The 12,664-nt window shown below is 42.5% G+C and overlaps 1 protein-coding gene across 3 annotated transcripts in view; it reads left to right on the forward strand.

The window, feature by feature from the left end:
- Positions 1-11,303: 11,303 nt before the first annotated feature.
- ATP8A1 (ATPase phospholipid transporting 8A1) overlaps positions 11,304-12,664 on the forward strand; it is a 97,633-nt gene continuing 96,272 nt past the window's right edge. For all 3 annotated transcript variants that reach the window (XM_041402677.1, XM_041402678.1, XM_041402675.1), the window contains exon 1: positions 11,304-11,429. In XM_041402677.1, coding sequence (XP_041258611.1) covers positions 11,381-11,429 — 49 coding nt within the window. In that variant the 5' untranslated portion in view covers positions 11,304-11,380. The remainder of the gene's footprint in view (positions 11,430-12,664) is intronic.

Raw genomic sequence — 12,664 nt, forward strand, 5'->3', positions numbered from 1 at the left:
TACTACAGAAAGAAACAACTTTCATTTGGTACCAGAAATTCAGTCAGGAATTTAGCTGAATGTCTGCAGAGGATTAGAAAGCATCTTATACACTCCCAACACCATTATAAAGTTCTGAGTTCTGGGGAAGAGTTATCATAAGCATAGACCCAGATAATGCTTGAAATTTTAAGCTTCAATCCCAAGAACTCTGCTAAACGTCCCCCATTGAGTGATGCCATCTGCACAGGAATATTAATCCCGTATTTACCTCTAAGGTCTCTTATGTTAAAATTGTCACTCTCAGCTAAATTCAGATTTAGAGCAGATAACCTGCTACACCTGGGGAGAGGTACATAAAGTACAGCCACTTGTCCTAAGGACTCAGCAAATAACAGCTGTGATCACTTTTTTCTGTCAAGTCATCCAGCCAGGTAACAGGAACTGCACTGGACTAATGGAAGGTATTATACCTGGCTTCTTGCACACATTTCTAACATTATTCTTGCTACTCAGTGCTCATTTAATTTGATTTCATTCCACTGCCTTTATTTGAGTATGTCTGGAGTTAATCTGGTTTGTGAAGATATAAACAAAGTAATAGAGGACATGTACACAGAGATTTAATAGTAGCAAGTTATATTTCTGAAAATTAGCAATAGAATGGTGCAAAATTGCTATGGTGTGAAGACACACAAATAAAAAGGGGTAGAAGAATTAGCTAAATAAATTTTTTACAATGCTGGTTACCCAAGAAAGATGGATATTTTTTGACACGTCAAACATCTCAATGATAAAACATGAAATCTCACTGCCTAAAACAAAGGAAGGGGCATCTGTCATGTTACACATTCACTCACTCTGTATCAGAACCTCCTTCAAAACTTTTCAGAGACTCCCATCATGCTGCATGTTTTGATTTTGCAATGAACCCAGCACAAGAACATTATTTTGTTTAAAGGTCATGCAAATGTTGGCTGAGTACACTCTTAAACAAAACTATTTCATAAATACACATGGTTAGAATATTTCATAAGGGCCCAGTGTTGCAAGGTTTTGAGTATATGAGCAATGACCTTATTCCCCAGATTAGTCTGTATTTATCACCCACATAAAAGGGAATAGACATTGTAAATACTTACAAATACATCAACACAGATCAAAATAATCTTGTTCTCTAATGGTAAATATTACCTCTGGGCAACTAGGTATAGGCTAGATATAGTGTGTGTGAACAATAAGGTACTGTTCAACTGGAACTTGGATGTTTTAGTTCCTTACATTGGCTGTTCTAAAGTTCCTGGAACAAGTTACGACAGAATCTTCTTTTTTTTAAACATATTGCAGCTGCCCTTCTATCTAGGTAGCTTTATATCTCTCTTCACCATGATATTGCAAAGCTAAATGAATGTTGAAGACAGACTGTATTAGAAAGTAAAATACCATGTCATGAGCATCTAATACAGAAATAGGCATAATTATATTCTTCATTTAAGAGTGCCATTCTTATAAAGATTGTGTGAGAATACCCTTCTGCTCCTCATTTTTTTTTTAATTGTGCCACATTACTTTACTCTAGAGGAGACAGAAAGGAAATGGGTAGTGCATTAGGTCACATCATTGAGGAATAATACTGATATATAGCCCAGTATTATTTAGCACTATGCTTTTTAGTCAGAAACAGGTTTTTCATTTGTTTTACCGACTACAAAATAACACGATGGGTTTAAAATTACTGGAAAAAAAAAGATCTGGGCAGTATCCTTGCACATCTACGCTTAATAGCAAAAAGGACTGTCAAGTTTAGCCTGTCCAAGATTTAATTCTGAGGTTTTCTTTTTACTGAAGGATATGGAATATATCAAAAGAAAGTTTTTTTATAAAAGCATAGGAAAACAAAACTTGGGGAAGTTGGGAAAAGTGGTTTGTGACCAAAGTCTAAATGAGCAGGGCTTCATGTGTGCATTAAAGCCTGTAAGGTGCAACAGACAGCCAGGATACTGTGACTTTCAACTCAGGACAAACTGATTCTGTAACCCTTATGGTAAAAACTTCCCAGTTTTTTAAAGGCATTCTAGAGCCAAAGACAAAAAAATCATCATGCAGGTTATTTTCATTACAATTATTAGATTTCAATCTAAACCATCTGACATCGTTAATGTCAAAGTTTTTCTTTTACAGGCAGACTAACATTCTCCTGGAATGGCTTGATGAAGTGTGCCATAAACATCATGAGTATTCTGACACTCCTGAGTTGCAAATCGGATCTGTCATAAGAGTTGGACATTTGGTCATTACCCACAGCCCAAGAGCTGAAGCTCTTAAGCAAGGACTAAGACAAGTACCCACCCCAATGTCAAATACCAGACATTTGCCCATGAGTGTGTAGAAAGCATGAGTTTCTTAATGTCCTAAAAGAGGTGTACTTGGGTAGCTTAAGACACTTTGTTCGTTATTTTAACTCCTCTCTCTTCCTTTGCCTTGTACAATGTTTTATTACTCCTACCTTCCCTATCTACAACTATTTCCTGACTCCAGTCCTCAGTGCTGCAATCACACCTCATCTCCTTGCATGCAATTTTCTCCAAAAGTGACACTGAAAAACACAGGAAGTTTAATTTTTTTAGTCATTCAATGTTAATCTAGTATATTCCCTCCTGATCTGGGAAAGACACTGGGAAAAGCTATTACAGAGGGGAATCCTGCTCTGTCCTTAAAGTCCCAGCAAACAGTGTAACCTTCAGAGATTTGGCTGTCAAATACTGCCTGCACTGAGAATCTGCAAGCTCAGATGTTTGGAGTCATGACTCGCCCAATTTCAAGTTGACTTTATTCTCAGCTTTTTTTGAGCAATGTCATAAACCATTCCTCTGACAATTAGGCAGATCAGCTGCATGTCTGCAAAGGTTTTGCAGTTTCTCAACTAAACAACCAGTAAATATTTAAAACAGGAGTCCCTCACCACACCATTTCTCTCTCCCAAAGGCTGGCTGCTCATATTTGGATGCAGTGAAATCAGGAAGATACATGAAGGCACAGAGATCGGCTTCCAACCTCAAATCTGCTACTCTGCAGGAGGGCACTACAGGCAGTGCCCACTGTACTTCTCTGCTACTACAGAGTGACACCTGCTCACTCTCCTCAAACCATGGAGCTGACTCATGCACTATATTGCTTTGTTTAACAAATTTTTTATGAGTGGATTTCAGACTGATAATGAGATTTTGATTTATGATTTTCTTCTCTTTATTTATATTTGAATACGCCTGCTATCACAGCTCTTAGCTATGTGTACCTAGATACTAGGATAGATATTAAATCTCTTATCAGTGCTTTCTGTAACTGACTGCCTGTAAAACTGAAAGCATTTATTTTGGTACAGGTCCTCCTTATTCCCCCTCCTCATTCTCCCAAAAACATATATCTAATTGGATACAAGTATCTTAACAATGGTTTTTAGAAAAGTATCCCAGCGGTTTTCAATTTAAACTTCAGCAGCTTTCCTCACCACCCAGTTATTCCATACACAGTGTCATAACATCTTTAAAACTGGAAGTGTTAAGACCAGTATAAAATGGAGGAAACAGCAGTGAATTCTACTATTTTTATCAATGTAAAATTATGGAACTTTAATTTGCACTGATTTCTTAAAGTGAATGTAATCACTGAACAGCAGAATTAAATGGTCATGCTGTGTAATTAAGACCTGTGTGTGCCACCAGTCATTACCCTTTCAGCATGTTCATATAAGATTTGCCCTTACAGAAGAAACCAGTCTAGTACAAACATCTGCATTTTGTTTCTCTTCTGTGGTTTTAATCTAGTATTTGCACAAGCATGTGATCAGCCACAAAGAGGCCATCTGGCTGGCCACACTCTCCCTGATCCGTTTTCTTTATATGCCAGCAGTGCTTGCTCCTGTGCCATCTTCCTTGTGGCTAAATCCACCCGCCACAACGCTATACCCAAACTATCAGCATGACTGTTTCAGTTTCTGTCTGCTGAGCAGTGAGTACTTGTGTGTTTGCCACAGCTTCACAAACATCAAGGAATGCCTGCAGAATGCAACAATAGCCTTGAACCCACTGTGAAGGCCAAGTAGTCTGGCAAGAGTTCAAATCTTTGCCTTGCTGGTTTGTTTGGTTTTTTTCAGGCATGATGAATTTCCTTATTTTCTACAGCCGTGACTGACTAGCAAGAGAGTCACATGCAGACCTCTGCTTTCATGTTCCCCTTTAACTGTCTGCTCTTGCATGACTGCTCTTCCTTCTTGCCCAGTTTACCACTTATATCATGGCAAGGTCCTGTGAGGTCCAGCAAGTAGGTGCTGGCAGTCCTGTAAGAAACTGCCTCTACTGTGGACCTATATTTATGACTTAACACCATGGAAACCCAAGCTGATGATCATTTCAGCCCAGCCTTGCATGGTCTTGAACACCTGCAGAGAGACCTTGACAAACTGGGCAATCACCAGTTTGAAGCTTTGAAGTATTGACTGGGCTATCGCCAGCCAAATGAAATTCAACATGGAAAGTGTTGAAGTGCTGCAGACTCTGCAACTGGAATGGGGCAACCCTGGATGTACAGACGGACTGGAGAACGAGATGCTGGAAAGCAGTGCCACAGAAAGGGACCTTGGGGTCCTGGTCGACAGAAGGTTGAATGTGAGTCAGCAGTGCCCTGACAGCCAAGAGGGACAGCCCTGTCCTGGGGGCATCAGGCACAGCATCACCAGCCAGGCAAGGGATGGGATTGTCCTGCTCTGCTCTGCACCGGGGTGGCCTCACCTCAAGTCCCGTGTGCAGTATTGGTCAATATAAGAAAGATATTAAAATACTAGGGAGTATCCAAAGGAGGGCAACAAAGATGGTAAAGGACCTTGAGCAGAAGCCACAAGAAGAGCAGCTGAGGTCACTTGGTCTGTTCAGCCTGGAGAAGAGGGGACTGATAGGAAACCTCTGTAACTGTAGTTACAACTTCCTTTTGAAGGGAAGAGGAAGGGCAGACATTGACCTCTTCCCTGCAGTGCCCAGTGACAGGACCCAAGGGAATGGCCTGGAGTTGTGTTAGGGGAGATTTAGGTTGGATATTAGAAAAAGGGTTTTCAGTTGGACACTGGAACGGGTATCCCAGAAAAGTGGTCACAGCACCAAGCCTGACAGAGTTCAAGAAGCATTTGGACAACACTTTCAGGTCCACGGTGTCACTCTTGGGAGGGAGGGTCAGAAATTGGACTCAATGATCCTTCCAACTTATTCTCTGATTCTTTGATTCTGTGACTTCCTCTGAAAGGCTAAGCACTGTTCTTAGCATTATTGAGGCCAGGACCTCACTGTAATAGGGTTGGCATTCATGTTAATATCAAAAGAGAATAGCAAAGGACCTTAAGGATATTGTTGTTCCAAACCCCCTACCATGGGCAGGGAACTTTCCACTTAACCACGCTGCTCAGAGCCTAATCCAGTCTGGTCTTGACCACCTCCAGATACAAGGAGTTCACAATCTCCCTGGGCAACTTATTCCAGTGCCTTACCATCCTTACAGAAAATAATTTCTTCTTCATATCTAATCTAAACCTCCCCTCTTGATTAAGGCCACTTCCCCTCATCCTATCACTACATGCCTTTGAAAAAAAAAAAAAAAAAACCTGTTAAAAAGATAAATAAATCTTTAAAAGTTGAGAATTTGGAAGTCATGTGTGACAACTCCTAAAGAAGTATATGGCACAATAGACAGAAGTTAGCAGAGGTCCCCAAAAATCTCTTTCTACATAGCCTCTGTCTGTTTATATCCATCCCTCATTCTTGCAAATTGAGTTCTAGCAAGGCTTATTTTGGGAAAAGATAAAGTGTAAATTCCCTTTCCTCCATGTGCAAAAAAGAAGTTATGAAAGAAAAGGATAATGAGGTAGATTTAAAGAAGAACTGATACACTAACTTTATTGACCAAAAGGAATGCTTCTGATGGCACCTTTAATAGTATCTGTACTGTCTTTTCAAGGCCAAGCTACAAAACAGACCAAGAACTGACCATAAATGCATTGCACCATTGTGGACATCTAGGCTGACTGCTTCCAACTTCCCCAATTCCTTTTAGCATGTGAGATCGTAACTTTCCAGGAACTTGCATGTCTGATGTGGGCCAAATGGTGCTGCCACACAGTGTTACAGGATTGCACACCAGAGATCTTCTTGCAGACTTCCATTGCAAGCAACCATGAGTTTGGTTTTATCCTATGGAATTATATATCCGTAAGTATTTTTTTCCTTCAGTGCCATGAATATGAACCTAAAGGTGTATAAAGAAAATTTGAGTAAAGGATCTTTAGGCTCAGGTATGGAGTTTGATCTACAAAGAACAGGATATACAGATGCAGTATCTGTTACACTCTGGATCTGCTTTGTTTCTGTTTGTCTGGGGTTTTCGTGCTTTCCTATGATTTGTTTATGCAGTCAGGTACTGCTACAGCAGCTGAGGGAAAACTAACAGGAATGCCTTCACAGGTTTCTATAAATCAGCCTAGAGACTGAATTATTTAATGTGATTTGTGACATGTTCTGTATGTCTAAATATCTGCTCAGAGGGTTGATGTTTCTTTTATTAACACGTTTTGTCTCAAAAAAGGAGAAGTTTTGTATTTCATAATCACAAAGGATACAATCAACATAAATTTACACTGGGTTGTATGAAAAAAGCACATTCTATAATAAAAATTTCACAGATGTAACATGTGGGCAAACAGAAGATTTTCTATTTTCTGTTAAACTACCAAAATAACTGTCAAGAATTCACTAGAAATATTTGAAATATCAGCAAAGTCAAATATTTTTTAAAACTTGCTTTGGAGATGTGTTTATCTGAGAAGATAAAACCTAACATGAGAAATTCCAAAGTTTAGAAAATAATGAGTTAACGTGTAATTTTGTAAATAAAACTAATTACCATTTTAATGGTTTCAGGAAGAATTTTAAACCACTTAATCTGATCTACTTATAGAATAGTTAGCAGAAGCTTATGCTTAGACATATGCGCAATGGATTTAAAAATCAGTACACAAAGTCTGTAAGTATTACCGTTTCAGGGGGTCAAAGAAATCAAAGAAAAAATAAGCTATTGCTCCATCAAGGACAGAACTAATTGTCTTCAGCAATAACATACACAGTCTTCTAGTAAATTACAGACCCATATGAGCTAAAATGGTTGATTCCCCATACCTTTTTGAGTTTTAGATGTAGTTATTTATAAAATTTCATTAGACACTTCTCATGCTATGGGAGTATCCTGTATATTCAATTACAAAAGTAACGGTTCAGAATTATGAGAGTTTGAGATTAACTGCATGGCCACCAGTTGCTGCACCATCCTATGAAGCAGAAAAAGACATATACCCGAAATCCTTTCCACAACACTCTGAAAAAGCAGCAAAAATTACAGTATTAATTTTCCCTTCCACTATTGTATGAAACGTGGCCACTTATCAATATATCACAAAGGGAAACTGCACCCTGAAAATTCATATGAATTAATAGCATTACTGGGAAAATCTAGACTAAAATTTTAGGTATGTCAAGTTTGTGAAAACTTCAAGCCTGCAGGCCTCATTTATCCTGCTTTATATATGCAGTCATTTTATATAGAGTATTTCTTACTCTGGTAGGCTACTACAGTGCACAGTTAGTATACCAGAAAGAATGGAAAGTTCTATATTTGCTAATAAAGTAAGTGTTTATACTATTTGCAAGGACAGATTTGAGTTGGGTTAAGTAGTCTATATCCCTGAAAGCCATTACAGATCAAATGGTGATGTAAGACTGGATCATCATAGCTCAGTCAAATCATCAAACTATGGCATAGTGGAGGTGATATTTTTGACATATGTATAAACGTGTATTCTTTCACAATTTTCTTTTACTAGCTCAACATTTCAGCTGTCATTGCAAGACATTTTATGTCTGAAATAACTTATTCTTCTCAATGAATATGCAATTTTTCTGCATATATTTTAAAAACGATGTTTCTGTCATCTTTTGTTCCAAAAGGTAGGGTGTGCTAACAAATTAATGCTAATAAATTTCTATCTGTTCCACCAGAGCTTCCAGATGTTTCAAAATACACATTGAAACTGAAGAGAAAACTCAATTAAGAATGTCATCTAATTTTTAAAGAAAAATATAGGCATATAGTTTAATTTATAGCTATGTTGGAAAGCAGACTGGCTTGCTTCTGTTTTGCAGTCTTGTCATGTACATTCCAAACAAGTGATGATCCAAAGCTAAATATTGGATTCCTTAAATATAGAGCACATTTTCAAGTGCATAAACTAAGCATACTCTCAGCTTAAAAATCTGCAGAAGCCTTTTCTGACCTGTTTGTATCAAAGCAGGCAGGGTGGCATGTGGAGATGGAAACTCCTTGAGTAACACAGGTTCAATTTACACATAAGAGGTGAAAGGATGGAGCTCATACAGTTGTCTTCCAAAGGAAAGAAATAAATACAAGGGCCAGCTGGTCTTGCTGGCAGATCATGTTGGGAGAAATGAAGAAATAGACACTACTGTTCTTGTCCTGGATTAATGTTGCAAGTGGATGAGGACTGTTGGGAAATAGAGAGCTGAGTTGCATTCATTTGGATGACATCTGGATCAACTGTCTGTTGTGTAACTGAATGGTTAAACATGTTTGTCTTACCATTGAGACTTTGTAGAATAAAAACTGGAAAAATGGAGAATTTCTTAACTGATGGCAAGAACTTTACTCATTCTTTCAAATATTACTCATGCTATAACTTCAAAAAAGGCCTGTTCTTAAAAAAAAAAAAAAAGTATTTTTATTTTCATTGTACCTCAGAGTACACAAAAGTATACCAAGATTAAGACTAGTAATTTTTTTGCTGCACTGTTTTGTGAGGTAGATAGTGGCCTTATTTGTAAAATAACTAATCATAATTTTAAATAACACTTGGCAGCATTGTTATAGTATCTTCTGTTCTCAAGAGGGTACACTTCCAGCTGCCCAAAGGTATCAGTAATAAGCACCCCTTGCCAGTGTTATTACAGCCAAAAAACCAAGTTTAGACATAAAATAGCATCCAAATGTGGATTTAAGTGACAATCCTATTTGTCACCAGCACTGCAGTAATTTGGGGAGAAATGCATGTTGACTGGCATGTATATTGATTTATAGTGAATTTCACAATTTTGTTGCAGTCTTTTAACAATAGTGAAGCTGCTAGAAATTGCAAACCATCACTCCCACGCCCCTGAATATTCTCTTTCACAAAAGAGCCCTATTGATGCTGGGAGGTTTATATATATGAGTCCCCTAAATGACTGCTTCAGTCAGGCTTCAATGGAATGCCACAGAAAACTAGAAGCTGTTTCTTGCCAAAAGTAATTTGTACCAGCCAAGACTGCCCACAGCTGACTGACCCACACTGAGTATTTCTTAAAACTGGATGAGCAAAGCATGCTATTTCCAGGCACTTTGTTTTACCAGAAAAATGCATGAAGAGACATCTTTCTACAATCCTTGTTTCTGGTTCAGAAAAGAAAGAAAAATCTCAAAACCCACAAAAACACAAACAACCCACACAGACTGCTGCATAGGATGATGCAGAAAAGAATTCCCTTTTGAAGGATACCCTCGAGCAGGTTTTCTGACCTGTGACTTGAAAGAAATCCACAGTATTTATTTCCTAATTCAGTCTTCTCTGAAGCAAAGTGTTCCTCTTCCTTGATATCTGAGCTCAGCATTTAAGAAAAACAAATTCTTGGTTCACTTTCCTCCATGAATGAAGCACTGCTTCACAGAATCATAAAATCATTAATGCTGAGAAAGACCGCTAAGACCATTGAGTCCAAACATGAACGCAATACTGCCAGGTCCATCACTAAACCCTAAACACCAACAACATCAACATGTTTTCCTTGATCCATTTACAGAGATTAAATTTATACAATTTTATCAAATATTCACTCTCTTGCTGTCAAGAAAGTCTATATATCTCTTATATTCTTATAGCGTGTGTATATGCTCTCTAGCGAAAACAGCAGCAATCCTACATCTGTAATCTGTGTTATGTACTTTCTTGAGGACACAATGGTGGCCTTTAGGGGACACGTCAGCCTCAAAACCTCTCAAGATTCATGAGACAATAGCAGCTTTATTCCATCATCCTCCAGGCAGCCATAGTATGCTTTATGCCTGAAAGAGATGCAAGACGTAATTATGCCAAGTAGACCTGCCTCCAAATCCCATCACCTTTCCTATTTTCTTCTGCATCCCGTTTTTACTGAGGCTGTTTTTCAGCGAGCCATGGGGACGTGCGGCAGGCCCAGCCTGTTGCCGCCACCCCAGAGTCACGGTCTCCAGGCGAAAGCGCTGCTGCTGCTTCCGCCCGAGGCATCTGCGGCTGGGACCTCCTTCCCCACAGCCCACACGGGAGCAGCGCTTGGATTCACACTGACTCACGGCTAAACTGCGGCATGCTGACTGAGATTAAAAATAAAAAGTCGGGAGAGAGTTTGCAGGCTGCCTGTCAAACAGAGCGTGGCACAAACACTCTCCTCGCCTGAATGAAGGCTATGGAACACCGTTTCAATTCCCTCTCCGGATGAACGCCTCCCGGTCCCCACCGCGCCTCTCTACACCTCGCTCAGCAGCGTACGAGACCGAGGGAGGGAGGGAGTCGGGGAGTCCGCTCTGCACATAACCACGGCTGAGCAGCTCTGCCGGCTCGCCGCCAGGAGCTGCCCCCCACCCCTGCCCCCCGGCAAGGCCACCGGGCTGCACACGCTTGGCGGGGCTCCGCTCACCCCTCCCGGCCCCCGGCACTCCCCGCCCCGGCCACGGGTCCCGCCCGCCGCGGCTGCCGGAGACACGGGGCGACCTTGCCCGGGGCTTCCCCCGCCCGCCCCCAGCGCCGGGCAGCGGCCCAGGGCTCGGCGCGTTCCATTCCCCCGCATCACGGGGTGGGGGCGCGTCGGAAGCCCTTCGCTCGCTCCAGAGGCGGGACACACACCGTCGTAGTGCCGGTGCCCGGTTAGGCGCGGTGACCCGACAAGCCCGAGCCCGGGGAACAGGGAGATAACGGCGGGACGCCTCGGGACGGGGAGGCGCGGGGGGAGGGCGGAGTTGGTAGGTTCCGGAGGGGGCCGGCGAGTGCGGAGCGCGGGCGCCGCGGCTGTCAGTGAGCAGCGGCGGCGCCAGCGGGGACGGGCGCAGCCGGAGAGAGGCGCTGCCTCGGGTTGCCGGAGCCGCCGCCTCGGGCTGCCGAAGGAGCCGCCGCCGTCGGGACCCGCCGCCCTCGCCCCGGGCCTCACAGCGGCGCAGGGCGCGCTCCGGTGCGCGGCAGGTGCAGGGCGCGCCGTTGGAGGGAGGCGGCCGCGCCACCGCCCCGGCGATGCCGGCGGTGCAGAAAACGGTGTCCGAGATCCGCTCCCGCGCAGAGGGTAAGAGCCGCCCGCCTCTCCGCGCCGGCAGGGAGCGACGGGGGAGCCCGGCCGGCGTTCCGGCGCGGAGCCGTGGCGGGGTCTCCGCCGCCTGGCCGGGAGGGGGCGGTGGGAGCCTATGTCGCGCCGCCGCCGCGCTCCTCACCCCCGTCTCCTGTCGTGCCGTGCGCCCACGGTGGGGCTGCGGCGGCAGCGACCCCAGCCTGGGGCGTGAGCGGTGACGGTGTTCTCGGGGAGGCCTCGTATTTATGGCTGTCTATATCCGGTGAGCCCCGCGCAGCATTTTGCCCCTCAGCGATGGCAGCGGTGGTTTCGGTTTCCCTGTGGTGTGTGGCTGCTCGGCCCGCCGGCCCCAAGCGGCAGCGGGGGCTCATGGCATGGGATCCTCGGCCCGGGAATAAGCCGGAATCCCGCTTTTGTGTGTAAGATGTACGTGTGCGCTGACCATCACAAATAAGCGTTTCTGATACACGGCTTGTGCCAGGAAGCTTCGGACAGTGCTGAAGTCTCGTGCCCAAGAGGATTTGTTTAACCTCAGGTAACGTGTCAGCAGCTGCCTTGTGAAAAGAATCATTGCAGTGGAATTACATTACTATAATATTTATTTTATTCAGAAGTAACATTTGAAATCCTGGACCCGAAAGCAGCAGTATGTTGGGGCTGCCTGTGATTTTTGGTTGCTGTAGGTAACAACAACAATGTCCCGGTAATGGCATAAGAAGTATTGAGGCAGTTATGTGTATTTATCCCCTTTTCTGAAAGTTTCTTGCTTAAACCATATATCCAGTTGATGATTTTTTTTTTTTTTTGCTTTGTTATTCTTTGTTTAGTATAGGAAGGCAGAAACTTCCTCCCTGTATCTTTCTTCCTTCTTCCAAAGAAAGAATATTTTATTTAACTTTGTGCAAGAAAAAGCACAAAGAAACATAGATTAGAAGTGGGCTGTTAGATTGATGTTCTTTTCCAGTTCTACCATGTTATATGCCTTCCTCCACCAAAAGTAGGCTTGTAGGAGGTCTGGCTCTGCCTCTGCCTAGGAAATGTTAGTGGCAAAGAAATAGAAGGATGCATCTTTCTAAGAAGACAAAGAGAAAGTGCATCCTTTCAGGAACACTTCTAATATGTGTTTACAACCAGAGCAATAGTCTATATACTCATAGTGATTAGTAGATGTATATAATGAGACTAGTTAAATGTCCAATTTTTCAGTGCTTAATTTCAATTCCTTTTCACTT

Source organism: Onychostruthus taczanowskii, unplaced genomic scaffold, assembly GCF_017590055.1.
Source record: "Onychostruthus taczanowskii isolate IOZ18803 unplaced genomic scaffold, ASM1759005v1 scaffold2, whole genome shotgun sequence".
Classification (NCBI taxonomy): domain Eukaryota; kingdom Metazoa; phylum Chordata; class Aves; order Passeriformes; family Passeridae; genus Onychostruthus; species Onychostruthus taczanowskii.